General features: G+C 40.2%; 1 protein-coding gene across 3 annotated transcripts in view; it reads right to left on the reverse strand.

The window, feature by feature from the left end:
- Window positions 1-17,162, reverse strand: part of STARD13 (StAR related lipid transfer domain containing 13) — a 253,710-nt gene that overhangs the window by 106,544 nt on the left and 130,004 nt on the right. The window contains exon 1 of one of the 3 annotated variants that reach the window (XM_005147615.3): window positions 14,659-14,827. The exons of the other annotated variants lie outside the window; for them this stretch is intronic. Coding sequence (XP_005147672.1) covers window positions 14,659-14,827 — 169 coding nt within the window. Of the gene's footprint in view, window positions 1-14,658; window positions 14,828-17,162 lie in introns of those variants that run through there. 3 annotated transcript variants of the gene reach the window in all.

Raw genomic sequence — 17,162 nt, forward strand, 5'->3', positions numbered from 1 at the left:
GTTTTGATGCATTACAAAACATTCCAGTTAAGAGGAGACTCTAGTGAGTTTTTCTAGGTTTTCCAGATGCAGAATCATGGTGGACTCCTTATAATCTAAAGCCCCTCAGGCTTTTTAGGTCAAAATCCTTGAAGTCAGTACTTCAGAACTTTTTTGTTTGTTTGCTTTTATGAATGACTTGCTTTATTATTAAAGCAGTCAATAGTGAAAAACAGTAAAACTAATATCTGGCCAAATTAGTTTCTCCAGGCGAATTACCCTGGTCATAGAAAAAAGTGATCTGTTATGGCCTTTTAAATGTTTGGTAGAAAAAATAAGTAAATAAGCAATTTTTTTATATATAGGCATTTGTTATCTGGGATTTTATTTTTCCTCTACTGATAGGAATTGGAGCAAAGGATACAAAAAAGAGAGGTAACAATAACTAGATGCCTATTTTTAGCTCTAAACTCTTCTGTTTTCATAGGAATAAAACCCCATGCAGATTCATTTTCTTGTGTGTACATCCCTGCAGTAGACCTGCATGTACTTGCCCTCATTTACCTGAGTCATATTTGTAATCCTGGATATGTAATGGCAGTTTAAATACAGGTCTTCATTGCCACAGGCAAGAATAAGACTTAGAAGTCAGAGTGAAAAACAACTTCTGATTCAGCAGCCCTGGAAATTTTTGGTGTACTCCTCCATCTCCTGTGGTAGTAACAGCAATGACCCATCTTGTGTGTCTCCTTTGCCTTCTATTTGAACTCAGTTGTGGCTTCTTTAGCTGCTCCACCAGCATGGTCCCATTGCATGGTGTACACAGGAAGTAATCATAGTGGGAAGGGTGGAACAGACCTGCCGCTCCCCTGTTATCTTGCCCTGTATCTCTCCTTTACCCCATATTTTCTTAAATGAATATGCACCTCCTCAGGCTGGTATAAAACCATTTAATTCAAATTATATCAACGCATTGGACTTGACTGAATACACATCAACAACTTACCGAGACAAATCACAACTAAACAAGGCTGCAGAGTCAATTTATTTTGCTTCACTATCTTCATATTTCCTATTCAAACACTGCAGAAGAAATGCAGGTTAGTTTCATTCAATGAATTATCGATACAGTATGGAGTACATTACAGAACTGGAAAGTCTACAGTGATTGACTTTGCAGCATAGTCCTTATGGCACCAATCAGTGGAGGTCCTGGTTCAACTATCTGTGCTGATATAAAGTTATTCATTTACATAAAACTGAAGAAGATGAGTCACAGGTGAGAAAGGTCTACTGTTGTTTATGCTATAGGAGTGTGGGCAAGATCTTGAACTTGGGTCTTTCACAGACATGGTATTAAGTACACCATAACCAATGGGCTGTTCTCTGGTGATTGCCAAGGAAGGAGACAGAACAAGCAGGCTTGTGCTCGACTTGGTCTACTATAAACATTCTTATAGCCAAACCAGGTGAACTAACAATAGATCACGTGGGTGACAAGTAGCTGGACCACTAGTCTCACAGTTTGTGAACAGCAGTACAAAGTGTAACTGGTGGTTGGTTACTAGCTGCATCCTTCAGGGACTGATACTGGGCATACTATTTAATGTCTTTATTAGCAAGCTGGGTGATGGAATAAAGTACACTCTCAGCAAGTTTGTGGATGACACCAAATGGTGGAGAAGTGGTTGATATGTTGGAGGGCTGGTCTTCAAAGTGACATTGACAGGCTGGAGAAATTAGCTGACAGGAATCCTATACTGTTCAGCATAGGTAAATGTAAAGTCCTGAAGCTGGGATGGAATAGCCCCATGCAACAATGCAGGTTGGGGCTAACTGGACAGGGTTGGCCTTTGCAGAAAAGAACTCCAGGGTCATGCTGGACAACAACCTGAACACGACTAGGTAGTGTGCCCTTGTGGCCAAGGAGACCACCTTCATACTGGGCTAATGTGTTAGGAAGGATGTAGCTAGCAGATCAAGGTAAGTTACTTCCTCTCTAATCCACTCTTGTGAGACTACTCTGTTCAGTTCGGGGTTTTGAAGCACAAGAAAGTCATAGGCTTAGCAGAGCAAGCGCTGCAGAAGGTAATCAAGATGGTCAACAGGCCATCAGTGCCAACAGGCACTTGACATAGAAGGAAAGACTAGCAGAGCTGGATTTCTTCAACCTTAAGAAGAAAAGGCTAATGCTAGGAGAGCTTATTGTTAGCTTCATCTCCTTAACTTTGACACCAAACTATGACCAGATGTATTTCTTGTATTTTGTGATGCTACTGTGATGCTCCTACACAGGCTATTTGTCTACAAATTGGGGCTATTTTGTTTCAGCACAGTGTTTTTCTTTGCTTGGATCTGTTCAGAGATCTGAACTCTGGGTCTCTGAAACAGCAAAGAAAAATGTCCCTTACAAAGCTGTTGTGAAGACAGTGTGTAAACATATGTGCACTGGCTGTTTCCTAGGAGAGACTTTCACTTGTGTCCTACTTAAAACTAGGATTTGAACTGTACATCAGTAGATTGTAATTTGATTAAGGAACAGACTGGGTGAAAACTGCAGTCCAAAAGTCAATAATCTTTTCAGTAAAATACAACTGTGTGGAGTCTCCTGCATATTTTTAATCCATATGGAAGAACTCCTTAACATGTCAAGTGTCCAGTCTGCTAATGTAACACTTACCTCCAGGTTAAGCTTCAGAATAGAAACTGTCAAATCTCAGCCAATCACTCATGTCACCAAGAAAGGGTCTAAAATTGCATTGGTGCCATTGACTAAACAAAAAATTTACAGATTGCTTGATACCTTTTGCATATACTTTGTCAATGCAAAATTAAAAGAAATGATGGAGAATATAAGGTAATAGAAAACTGAGTTAACCACAAATTTTCCAGTTTAGAGAAGATGCATCCTCTAGATATAATGAAAAATAATCTACCATACCTATGTGTCTTTCTACAGGGCAGTGAAGCATAAATGTTGCACGTATTTCTTGGCATCTTAGATTCTGAAGGGTATATTAATGTCATTAAAAACCCAAGCTCTACTAAATTATGCAATAAACACAATTGCAGCATGTAATTTGACAACAGTCACTGCCATAAAGGTCTTCACTTCTGCCAGTAGAAGGGTGGCATGTAAAAGGTAAAGATTTTGGTTTAAATCAGCAAATTATGTTGTATCTTTTTCATTGTGATAAAGTTGTAGCAATTGTCACCCAAAGGCAGAAAGTAAAATTTTACATTTATACAAATGCTAAACCCATGAAAACAAGAAATCTGATTCTTTTTAAAGAATTGTTAAAAAAGCACCACAGTTCAATATTTTAAATTCCTGTTGAATGCTATACTCACTCTTATGTGAAACATTGTCACTTTATGTAATTTTATTACAGATTAAACAAAGACACAACCCTAAATTCAGTACGAATTACATCAGTAGGGAAGTATCTAACAAGAAATGATCATTACTATAAATCTATTTTACATTTTACAATGATTGTTTAAGACAGCTGAGCCTCATATGAGCTGAAAGGGTATGTCAGCATACAGCAGCTGCTGATAATAACCAGCATGTGTTGGCAAGAGCTTTTTGTTTTCTGAAGATAATTAAAACTTGCCATAGTTTTCCAGCTGTTACATAGTCAATAAGGAATACTTTCAAAAAAAGTGGGTGGTGCATTTTTGATTCACTTTAAATGGATTGTGGCGATTCCTACTGAATATTCACTAGGACAAATATTCCGTGATTTCAGTTTTTCATGGTTTTCCTGTTTTTTTCATGTTTATTATCAAATAAACTGTATGACAATAGTTTAGACCAAAATATTGTTAACTGTCAGCTTCAGGTGCTCAGGAGAAAGAAAGCATTGTAATAACAGAAATGCTTTGCTGAAGAAGAAAGCACACACACTTGCATCCTTATCTTTTAAAATCGCATATAACCTGTATTCAACTTGTATTTTAAAAGCTAAAGTCTCTATTTACTGTGACCAGTCAGTTTTAAAAAACCTTCCACTCTCAGAATCAGTCAGCAAATACCATGGAGCTATTAAAAGGCCCTGCCAGTGTGGGGAGTAAATGCCTCTGTAGAACTCCAATGAAAATGCAGATGTTTTATATTAGTCCCCAGGAAAGCCCTAAGATGGGGTATTTCCAGGAGTTTAGACTACAGCCTTCCAGTAATTCTCAGGGTGACTGGTGAAGACCGTCTTCCAGCTTGCTCAACAACTTTGGACCCTGTGGCCAGCATGAGTTCAACAACAATGCAGCGTTTTTCTTAACAAAAGTCTTCTACAGAAGTGGTCAAAAATGCAACTTTCTAGAATAGTTCAACTTCAAAGGTCTGAGCCATTCCTGATTAACACATAATTATTTGGCTAAAGTCAAGTAAGTGAATGATTTCTTGAATAACCTGCTGTGTGCTTACTTATGAAGTAATAACTGGTTTGAATCAAAGCCTCTGATGTCAGGGCACGACTAGTCCAAAATACTATGATGATGGTGACGTGATAGTTGCACAGGGTAAAACTACTGGTTTCTATACTTTTTAAAATCTTAATTTATACATAAATCAGTTAAATGACTACATAATTGCAGGAACATAAGTGACCCCTCCTCGCAGCTCTCAAAGCTGTTGGCTTTCTGTGAGCACCTGAGGTGCAAAGTGGTTTGTCCTCTCAGACTAAAAAAAATAACCAAAATAAGGGCAAATGTCCTGAATTACCCTCAACAATAGTCCAGTTCTCTCACTCAGCTTAACAACTCAGCTGTGGATGTCAGAAGACAGATTACAGCCTTGAAATATGGATCATCTGCTTTTCCAGTCTTAAAATAGACTTTCAGATCCTGATATTAGAGAAAATAAGTAATACTGGAAAAAAATCTTTTTTTTTCTTTTTTTTTTTAGCAACTGCATTTGTTTCCTCTTAAACTTCACAGGCCAGAACTAACGAACTGATCTCAATATAAGAGGCCACTTGAAATGATAAGACTTTCAGCAAATAGCACTGCCATTATGCATCAGGGAGCTGAAATGCTTGTTATGCAGTTCAGTGAAAACTCAAAAGACACAAAGTGTTTGATACAACTGGCAGCAGCACCATCTAAAAATAACTCCACATAAAAGAGAATTAAAATGTCACCGGAAATTTTTTTCTTCCTTCAGAAGCTGCTGGTGAATAGACCATTATTGGTCTGAACAGACAAAACCTCATGCCCCATGTGGAAGCGCAAGGGCACCCCATCACCTCCCTCTGGTGCCCATGGCCCCTTGATGAGGATGTCAGGGTCATGAGCTGCTGGGGAGGGATGGCCTGAAGTACCTCAGAGATGAACTGCAGCCACGTATTTCTTTAGGTAGCACTACTCACGTAGTGTCTGAAAGGCCATTGGCAGGATAAAGACAGCTCTAGCTTCTGGTGTGAAGCACTAGATACAGATATAACAACCCTGGCCATGAATCAGCACCAGTATTATTCCACCCAGGCTACACCGCTCAGGCAGTGGTATGAAATGCAGCTTTTGCTGCAATACCTCAAGTTTTGGCATGGGTGTCTGGTTTTAATGCAGAATCAGCAGTTGGAATGATAAAGTGGTTTTGGACAAAGTATTCTGAATATCTCAGCCTCTTAATTTGGAAAGGGCTTTTAAAACAGATATAGTCTAATGCTTGCTGAACTTAAAAAAAATAAACTCCTTTTAATTCTGGATAAGACCTAGCAGATCGTCATGTCTTTAATGAAGTGAAGTTCACAGAATGTCAGTTTTAAAAAGTACTCAGAAATATGCATAAATGTAGATGTAAAAATTTAAAGAAAAAGGAAAAAAAAAAAAAAAGCCAAGAACTTACTGCCTAACTGCCTGTGCCAAGCATTAACTTTTGGATTTTACATTATCCCTCTCAGATAAATGTTTGCAGGAAGAGAAAGCCATTATCTCTGAAGTTGCAGAATGATTAGATATTCAGCTGCTACCATCAAATGCAATTAAAGACACAAAACTTAGATTCATCCCACAGAACATCTGAATTTGCCAAATGTATTATGAAAAAGCCACATTGTGCGGCTCGGAGAGTCTTGTCCTGTCCAGACTCCCACTCCCATACCAGTTGGAGATTAGGAAAAACTAACCATTCTACCACTTCCTGAAGCTAAAGGGATGCAAAAGGTCTGTGCCTTTCACACGAGTCTTACACTTGTGCCGTTTGAGCGTTAACTTCTTTCTCAAATCAAGAGTCATGTCTTTGGTTCCTTTTCAAATCTTAGGTCCTTTGGAAAGATGCTCCATGATGCTGCCATTATTGGGACAAGCAATATGATCTCACTGACTGGAGAAGTCTCCACAGGTTCTGATTTTACACAAATTTGGGATATTGATTTCAAAAGACGGATGAGGCTGTGGTTAGCTAATGTGAACTGTCTGTATGAAATAATGGAAAAGGTTTCAGGAGTAGGCTTTTTGAAAGAATTTACTTCTGCATTTATGCAGGAATGGAAAGGCAGTTCATGACAGGTTACATTTACTTTTGCATACTTTCTTCAGAAACTTCAAGCATTAAAAATTATATTACAGCAAGCAATTTTTACCTTTTTAGAGGTTAATACTACAGAAACATTAACCTTATATCTTTACAACCTGTAGCAAGGTTTCTCTTCATTTTGCATATTCTGTGGTAGTGGCAAGAGTGGTTATATTTACACAGCTAAATGAAAGACAGCCTAATTCTCATGTCTGTACCACCTAGGACTAGTCCTCTCTCTCTCATAAACTTCCTCTGAGTTAATCTAGGTGGAGAAGGCCAAAAAAGAACGAGGGAGTCCTCTGCTCAACAGAGCAGAGGGTACTCCAGTTCACCTGCAATCCCTTTTGTTTAGCAGTACAGAAAGGCCCATTCAGACTCATGGATATTTTACTGCCATAAGCATCATACCAACACAGGAACGTGATGTGTTAACACCTTACATTTGCAAGCAGAAACTTCTGGATAATGCGGATAAGGCGCACTGAAGCAGTAGCCCAAAGGATGCGTGTAGTAAGGAAGGGGAAATAGTTGCTAAAGATCTACAGAAAAACCCCAGGGTTCAGCATGGGTTGAGGGGGTTGCAGAAGCAGCAGCTCACTTGCAGGTAAGTGTTAAAGAGTAAAAGCTATACCATCATCCTCACTTCTGGATTCATTTGGCAGTAAAGGAAATGCCTATCCTTAATAAAAGGGTGTCGTATTTTCCTGCAAATGGGATTTCAAGAAGGAAGCTGAGAAATCTCACAGAAAATGGCAGGTTTGGGGAATGGGGGATGCTGATGGGTATGTGTTTGTAACTAACGAGGATAGAAGCTAAAATTAGAGATTCCATTCTGACTTACTGCTTTTTTCCATACTCCAAACTACACATCTGATGAAGAATAAGAAATAAGCACAGCACAGTCAATAAAATAAACAAATTATGAAAGACAGCAGTGACACATTAAGGGGCAAAAAGTCATATACCCTTTAGGCCATGAAGATTAAATGAAAGAGACAATATATACACGCTTTGCTTCCAAATCCAGAAAATTCTGCTCACACAAACAGACCTTCCTCCAACCACAATCCTATTAAAAGAGAGCACAACTATTGCCAAAGGCCTGTAATATCTACCTCATTAAAACAATACTAGTTGACATTATTAGGATTTATTATTTTGCTCCTTTAGTACAGAGGAAGATTCATCTAAGTTGCAGGGCTGAGTCCTTCTTTGGCAAAGGACTTCAAGTGGAAAGTAAAACATCCTAGTGTGTTCCAGCAAGGCAGCTTCCATGCTTGGCAGATGGTATTTACTTAAGATGTACTGCACAGCCCATATTTTAAAATAAGTTATTTCTTGGAGTTCACCTAACATCACAAGGACAGAAACTTTGGCTCATTTGCTGGTGTATGTTGGTTGAAATCCCATGTAGTCTGAGGTGCTATGAGATGATTTTCTTCTACCAGCAGAATTAACCTACTCAGTCCTGTAACAGATGAGAAATGAAAAGCCACAAGATGTTTTCATACTGGCACACACATCCTTTTCAGCTAAGCCATAATGGTTCCAAGTTTTCTGAATTATGATGTCTGCTCTTCAGCAGTGTCTAAGTAGGCCAGCTCAAGGTGCTCAAGCCCTCGTCTCCCTCACTATATTACGGTATGCAATTAGTGTTGTGATGACTTGCTCTAGTAAGTTCAGTTGACCTGTTGAACTGAACCTGAAAGGGAAAACTCAGCAGGTTTTTAAGTGAAAAATACAACACATGAAAATTTTACAAGGCATGAAGATGAGGATTTACTGACATCACATATTCAAATACCTGTAAAATAAGTATGAATAAGAAATGACACAACTAGAATATACTGGATCAAGCCCACAGGCCATATAATTCAGCATTTTACACTCAAAAGCAGCTATTGCAAAGTGTAACAAAACCAACTACAGGAAATAGTTTAATAACCCAAGTACAAGGAACCTGTTTTCTCTGCCCCTTCCATTGGAGGCTTAGGCACTAGTTTATATATATATGATGCCCTCTGTGGAACAGCTTGCATAAATTTAAGTGAAACTAAAAGTCTGAGAATACTGTATCAACTGAGATAAAAATAATGACTATGGCTGAGATGCTACCAATGACTTCACAGTTTGCATTTGAATCAAAAAGAAAAAAGTCTGTTACCAAGAGAGAAAAATAATATCTCTCTGGAACCTAAAACTGCAGATGTTTTTACTGTGCTCATGGTATAAATACTGCACCTAATTTTCAGGGATTTATGTATAAATGCAGACATAAAAGTCTCCTATAACAGAAGTGCTATGTACTGATTCTTAATTAATGTATTTTTGTGAGCAATTTCTATTTCACTTTTATGTAGCAATTTATATACCCCAGTGAGTTATCACGTCTTGTAAATTCAAGCTAAAAAAAAATATTATTAATCTAATGATTCATTTATTGAGCATATATCTTGCATTAATTGGTTTAAATGCCTTTTAACATTACTGGCTGTAATTATACAATTAATGGATTCATGTGAAAATTAAAAATCTCCTCAGTGATCAATACAGGAGATACATAGCACAGCTACAGCTGTTCATTTCACCACAAACAATTTCAAAACAAAAATGTCTCAAGCTAAGATTTCACCTTGGCTGAAATCCTGCTTTCAGTGAAATCGAGAGCAAAAGTCTCTTTACTTGAAAGAAGAGCCAAGATCTCCCTCCTGGTATCCAATTTGCATGTGTCAGCAGAAGTGTCACTGACACTGGCTGTAAAGTTATAAGTCCAGAAGGAACCACTATCATTGAATCTCATCTCCAGTACCACACAGGCCATTTATTGATACATACCACACAGGTATTTCTTGATAATTTCAGCTTTAGAACCTTTTTTGCTAGGTAGTGACTCCAGTTTCTCCATTTCACATGTCCTGTGGTCCTTGAAGCACAATTTTCTAAACTTTAATTAGCTGGACTGCAATCTGTCACACTGCTGCTGCAAGAAATCTGGAGATGGACTTTTTACAAGGGCATGTAGATCAGATATTAGGAAAAAAATCTTCACTATAAGGGCAGTGAGGCACTGGCACAGGGTGCCCAGAGGAGTTGTGACTGCCCCATCCTTGGTAGTGTTGGATGGAGCTTTGAGCAACTTGGTCTAGTGGAAAGTGTCCCTGCCCATGGCAGGGGGGTTGGCAATGGATGAGCTTTAAGCTCCCTTCCAACCCAAACCATTCAGTAATTCTATGATATAATTCTGCTTTTTTTTTTTTTTATATAAATACTCCTCAGGATGTTCACATTTGTTGTGTGAAGGTTTCATACAAATATTTCAACCATTTTAAGTACCAAGTTAGAAAAAATATTTTTAATAAGTTCTACAATTTAATTGAAAAACTCTATTTAAGTTTAGGAATAAGGACCTAAGGAAAGAGAATGTGTAAGGAAGGAAAGATGATGGTGAAGAAGCTTCACATGATGTAGGATCTAGTTTCTAATGATACTATACGTCAGTTTTCACAGACTTGGTCAAGACTTGATATGGCTTAACCAACCCAAAGGTCCTTCTGCTGTGAACACATGCCTGTGCCACATATGTCTGATGCTGGAGAGGGTCATGGACCATGTCCCAGCTGAGGTCTGCAAGGCAGCTCTGCAGCTGAGGATATTCCTCCCAGTGCCTCAGGCCACCCCAGCCCTAGACTCGTCCTCTCCTGTGAGCCTGGGCTAGAGTGCAGACATGGGGCCACTGCAAGTGGAGGCACAAAGGTGCTGAGCAGGAACTACAAACTGCTGCTACCATGAGCTACCCCACAAGCTTGTCATTGGCACTGGTCAGAGATGACCTGAGTGGGGTGTTTGTACCACTACCACCAACTCTGAATCTTCTTGGTTAATCTTTTACTCTCCTGGGTTCAGACAATGAGGTTTAACGATGTGTAGGTTAAGTGGCCAGTATCCAAACCATGGGAAATGCTATAGTTCAGGTTGCCTGAACTGTATTTCGTCCTCCCTGTATGTCTGAACAAAAAAACCACAGTCTTTAATTATATAATCACATCCTGTTTCCCACCTCCAGGGATGGACAGGTACTCTGTACCTGTGTGTGTATCAAGAATGTGATCTGGCCTTTTTTAATGCAGACTATGACTGCAATGTTTTCATTTACATTATTTCCAAGTTCTCCTTTTGAATATGGGAGTATATTACAGCTTGTTTAACAGCTGAAATTTAAAGTCATCTGAAATGCAGTTTTTTGCGAAGTCCCTCACATGCCTCTGTAACTTGCTCACTCAAACCAGACAAACACAGGTGACACAGCAGTGGCAGCACTCATGAAGGATCAAAATTGAGCTTGCAGTATATAAGAGTATAAAACATCTTCTTAGTGCTGAATGGAGATAGTGCCTTGAACAGTTAAAGTCTGCTTTGAAATCTATCAAGGAATTCTCTTCAGCTGCTCTTGCCTGTGGACATAAACTGAGACAAATCACAGAGCATTATTGACTGTGGACTGGAATTTACTCACTGAAGAATTTGTCTTATTTTCATTCATTTCTTCATATTATTTTCTTACTGAAATTGCAGTCTAAGAACCAAATTCTACTTTAGATGAATGGGGACATTTCTTTATTGGTGATGCCTGGTTGTGCTGGGGCAAATGTGGCTTTGTTTACCTTTACTTACACTCACGATGCACAGTCAGTGATTTCAATTTAGCATTTTCAGAGTATGACCTTAATTCTTCACTACTTTTTACCTACAGCTACTTCTTATGTTTTCTGTTCTGCACTGAATTTAGCCATGCAGTGTGAAAGAAATAACAACTTCGTGACTCATGTAATACAAATTCTTGAAAGTCACCACCTTATTTATTTAAAGAGAACATGAGTAATCATTAATGAATTCTCATACAGTTACTGCATACACGGTTTGAATAAATATCTCAGACCAAGCATGCTACACCCTGTTCCTTTATGCTGAGGCATGTGTCCCCTTCAGCATGGAAACTAACGGGCTTATGGGGGAAAGGGAATCATCAAAAGATCACATTTTGAAAATACCTATTTAATATCAGACAGATAATTACTACTCACATTCACAGGCCACCACATAATTCTGCCTCAAGGAATTGGTGGTGTACATAAACCAAATATTTAGGACTTTCAAAGTATGATCTGATTAAAATAACAGTCTAGTTCCTTTCATTTCCCTTGTGGTGGTTTTCTTTTTAGAAATGATTAAATAGCATAATTCCTCTAATGATTCATTTAGTTTATTTTTAACTAACACCATAGGAAAATACAAAGGAAAGCTTCTTCGGCAAACATGTTTTCAGAGGAGGAAGAGAAGCTGTATTCCACAATATGATAGAGTAATTTAGCATTGTTTAGAATAGTACATACAGCTAATGACTGAAATGGCAGCAGTATATATAACACCTTGCATTACACTGCCTTAGTGAACCAGGTTCCTGTCCTGGAATGGAAGCTTTGACTGCTTTATACATTCTAAATTGGACACATTGTGATTTTTTAAATCATTCTTTTCACTAAGGAAAAATAGTCCTGATGGAAAAACTTCAGTGTTTCTTACTGTGGGCACCTCCAGTCTGAACACCAGCAACTGAAAAAATATCTGCACAAGAAGGAGAGAGCAGGTATTCAAACAAGCCCCAAGGCAACTTAGCATTTCATGTGGCAGATCTGTTTTTAGCAAAGTAATTAAGCAGACAGGATTCATCATTCCAGCAATATTAAAATGCAGGCTGGATGTTTTTCTAAACATATGCTGTAATTCAAACAGTCAGGTTGGGGAGGTGATAACACAAGAACAGGAGTAGCAGTGTTCAAATACACTGTCTTAATGGCCTTAAAATATATGATTGAAGGACATACAAATTCAAGTAGACTAAATAATGATTTTACATGTTTTATCAAATTGGGTGAGTGAAAGCAAGTTTCAGTTGTCATCTTGCATCTCCTGATATATCTTTCAATACATTCTTCATAGGTTGCCCTGTGGCATCTCCATTAGTAACAATTCCCACATGCCAGTGGGGTAAACTTACCTCTAAAAGGGACAGGCTGAAACCTCAACCCATGTTACAGTTCTTTTCCAGTACCTGCTGGGACTAACTTGCACACCCTCACAGTGCTTACAGTGTGAACAAGGGAAGCTCAGAGGATGACATACTGACGCAGCATCAAAATTATGATATAACTGGGGGCACTGCAGAAAAAAATGCCTATAGTTTTGCACTATATGTTTTTACTAGAGATGGGCTCACACACGAACATCTGTCTATTTGCACAAATAATTTCATTATCAATAAGAACTGATACTAGGACCAAGTGGACTCTGTCCATTTTCCACCAATAAAAGAAGTGAAGGAAGCAACAACATATTCTTAGTGAACCAAAATACACAAATATTTCATATATGAATCTGTAACATATATCACATCATCAAGGTGCTATACAAACAACATTCCATACAGCCCTGTGCAGGACAGGTTGGAAAGCTGTGGCAGAGGAGCAGAGGTCATTCACCACAGACTGATCATCCACGCAACAAGCTGCAGGAAGTACAGCTACAGCACAGACACTCCTCCCTGTCCCACCATGCAGTCTCCTGAAACCCTCGGCACTGTGGGGTTGCTTTGGCAGCCCTGCGTGTCCTGGACAGCTGATGGGTTACAATTTACAAGAGGGAACCTTAAACAGAACTATGACAGGTAAGAGGGGGTGTGTTAATCCATCTCATCCACAGCTGTGGCCTGAACATTAAGTTGGTACTAACATTGTACCCAAAACATTTTTAAATAAACCTGAAGGGAAATAATTTACCCTTCCTTTCCATTCAATCCAGGCCGTACACTGGGTACACAGAATGACATAATATCCTTCCTGATATTAGAGCTGCAATGAGGACCAGTATCCTTCAAACATGACCAGCTCCTGAGACCGCCTTGCAAACAACTGCGTTCTCCTAATTGCTACAGAAACTATCTTTTTCATCTTTTCTAAAAGCTGGACAAAGAATTATACACTGTTTTCTTTACAAATGCAATCCAAGTTTCATCACCATATCCCTGTATTTCTGCCAGAGTTTGACATCCACGGATATAAGGAATCTTACTGGAAAGCAGCACACAGAAATAGCCACTCCATATAACTGGTCAGAAGCTCACACCAATTTCCATGATATCCGCCAGATATGACAGTAAATGATGTTAACTCTATGTCCGCCCCTAGTTAGCAGAATCAAACATCTTTTTGCAAGCTGTCCAGATGACTGTTACCTTTAGGATTTTATTTTTTTCATGACAAATACACTACATACTCTTCTTCTGCATGCAGGGCCACATCCACTTTGGAAATTGCTATTCGTGGAAACAGAATGCTATGCAAAAACTATGATCAATACAAAACTATGTATTGATTTGCTTTTTAATCTGGAAAAACCTGTACAGTTAGCTTTTTTTTTTAATTTTTGCATTAATGCGTCAGCAGATGATTTGAAATTGCACACACAGGCCAAAAGATTTGTTCTGAGGCCAATCTGCATTTAGCTTTGTGCTGTAGATATTGAGAAAAATAAAATCAATACATGTGTAATGACTGCCTAGATAACTGCACAAGCAGCTGCAGAAAGCCAAGTCAGCAATTTTAACGACATGTGACAAGTTTTCTAATCCTTTGACAGTTACACATGCTTGTTTCCAGAGGATGCTACCCCCCAGCTGCCTTCTCCAGCACTTCTGCTTTGTTTTAAACTGGATTATCAGCTATTCTCCCTTTGTGTGTTACGAGGGGCAGGTTTACCTGTAGCAAGGGGAGCAGATGTACTAATGCCAGTAAGTGCTCTGCCAGTCAGAACAGACGAACTTCAGCACCTAAGTTACCGCACAGTTTATGATTAAAAGATAATTTAGTTAAATAGCTAATCATGCACTAGTGTTTGTCTCTTGGTTCCCAGTATACTCATACATGTATAGAAGCACAAAGGTATGAATGACTATTTCAAACTTGGATTATAGCCAGATTAGTTCAGAACAGGGACAGGAAATCAGCCTGATATATGAGGCATTAAAACCTGTTTTCATAAGAAAGAGGGGACCTGCAGACCCTGTGACAGCTCCAGGCGAAGGAAAGCTTCTGCCAGGAACTCACCTTGCTGAATTTTCGTCAGTAGCTGGTGACGGGCGAGAATCCTGCTCGTCCTGTAGGGAGGGCGTCTGGCGGTTTGATCGAATCGCAAGTACATCTCCTGGCCCTCAGGTGACACCGAGTTTAGGTAGTAACAACCAGCGCCAGAAGTCCTGGGCACCTGCTTAAACATCTAGGCTCCTTTAAAATCACTGCGTCGGTCTCTGCTGTGGCTACTCCAGATTATAATCAGGGTAATGAAAGGAGGGAGGCAACAAGCCCTGGGGAGCTGAAAAGAGCAAGCGCTTTAAAAGAAAAAGGAGTGCCAAAAGCTACAACTCAGGATTCCTGCTTCTCCCACATGATCCGCACGGGCCAATCGCTCCGAGTCCAGCCTGTGGAAGTGCAGCCTGCCAGAGCGGGACAGCCTGCCTGCCCCAGCCCCGCCAGCCCCGGCGGCCCCCGGGTTGACCGAGCTCACCCCGTATGGAAGGTAAGCTTTGGCAAGCAAAGGAGAAAGTTGAAGACACTCAGGATTAGAGAATGCAGGGCGGCAGAAAACCTTTTCCTCCTCTGCTCCATGCCGCCCAGCTGTTGACTCATCTCTGGAGGAGATACCCTTGCTCTTTCTCTAAAAATCATACCCGTCTGCCAAGAAACAGTCTATTTACTGCCTGAATCCCCAAAACCACAGCGTACAACAAGCACTGGTACAAATGAAGCCCTTGGGATGAAAAAAAAATTAGCAACGCCTAGCAGCAGGCACTCAGCAGTAAACAAAACCCAGGAGTCCCTCACATTAGTGTTACTGCGAATGTGTCACAGCCTGGAAGAGAAAGAGGATAGAAACTCTCTGTTCTTCAGGTTCGTCACCGTAACATCTCTTGGCTTTTTTTTTTTTTTTTAACAGAGGGGCATCTGTTTTCATTGTCTTACATATCAACAACCTAGTTTGCAAAACAGCCATTTCAAAAGTTAATCAAATGGAAGCATAACACTGCCATTTTTTACCAGCAAGTGGGCAACAAATATGAGTAAAAATATACTGAAAATGCCCTCCCAGTATGTCTGGCAAATAATTTTCCACTACTTTTAAAAACAGCACTATTTTAGATAATACACCTCTAGCATGAGCTGACTGCTAAGGGAGCAGTTTCATGATCAAGGTAGTTTCTGATATGAGCACTGCTGACCCATGGGAAGCAATTTCACAGCCCTGGAGATCAACCTCACAGTATCACAAAACTGGAAATGATGGCGACTCAGAAAGCTCTTTCACCCCCCGCCCGCTGAACAGGCTCCTGCCAAGACGCACATGCAGGCAGCAGGGGAGGGGAAGGCAGAGGTGAGGCAGCAGGATGCCTGGCCAGGATGGATCCTGCACAGCTCAGGAGCCATGCTGCAACCTCCCAAACCTGTGCCCCTTTCCATAAGCCCAGAGTCAAGCTGGGAGATAGGGAAACAGTGCAGCTGGAGTGGCTGCAAGCCAGGAGGAAGGGGCTCAATGCTCATCCCAACCCATGGGGGACACAGACCTCCCCAGAATCCACCTGGACATCTACCTGCAGTGACATTACTGTGTCCTGTTATCCAGCCTCGAGGCCAACATGTCATGACACATCTTTCTATGGTGGAGCTTGCCTCCCACCCCCAGCCTGGATGAGGCTGCCCACCAGGGCAGGGCTGTGGGGTGGCATTGCCTGGGACCTGTCTGTTTGCAAAGGACTGGATCCAGCTAGGCAAGGGCAGAGGGAGTCACCTAAACGTGAGGGGGGAGAGGGCAGTTGCCTCATTCACAATTACTCATTAAAACGTTACTGTGTGCAAAACCCCTTAGGGCAGGGTTTTACTGTGATGCAATCATTTCTCATTACACCTTATGAATTATATTCCTAATCAACATGAGACTTTTGCAGTGCCATAAAATGGAGGAATATAATTCCGGGTGCTAGAAATCTGCTATTACTATCCACAGCACTCTAAAGTCCTATGGTTGCTGGTGTGTGCTCCAGGCATGGCTATATGGTCTCCTCTGGGTCTCCCAGTAGGGACTTCAAACTCAAGACAAAAGAGGTGGTATTAAACTACCATCTATACTCCTAAATAGGGCTGGTCACTGGCAGCCCCAGAGTGGCAATGACCAGCTTACTCCCTGCCTTGCTGTGCAGAGCGGAGAGGCAGGATTGCTGCACAGGTGCACTCTTTCAGCCTGAGCAGGAGGGAAGGTTTCCATTCCCACCCTGACTTGCCAAGTCAGTGTCAGTCACTCAGCTGCTGTCTCTTGAAGAATAAATATCCCAGAGACTCCTGAATGTCAATGGTGTGCACAGTATTTATTCAGAGATGTTACCACCATGCAGGGAAACTCTTATTTGATTAATTTAGTCCTTTGATCTAATTCTACTTACAAAACGCTATTGCTAGTGGGAAAAGCAATTATTAACGTTTTATAGCACTCTGTTTAAATTTTCATAGGGATTTCTTTTTCTGTTGGAAATCACATTGACTTTTTCTGCTAATGTGATTCT

The sequence above is a fragment of the Melopsittacus undulatus genome, chromosome 2 (assembly GCF_012275295.1).
Source record: "Melopsittacus undulatus isolate bMelUnd1 chromosome 2, bMelUnd1.mat.Z, whole genome shotgun sequence".
In the NCBI taxonomy this organism is placed as follows: domain Eukaryota; kingdom Metazoa; phylum Chordata; class Aves; order Psittaciformes; family Psittaculidae; genus Melopsittacus; species Melopsittacus undulatus.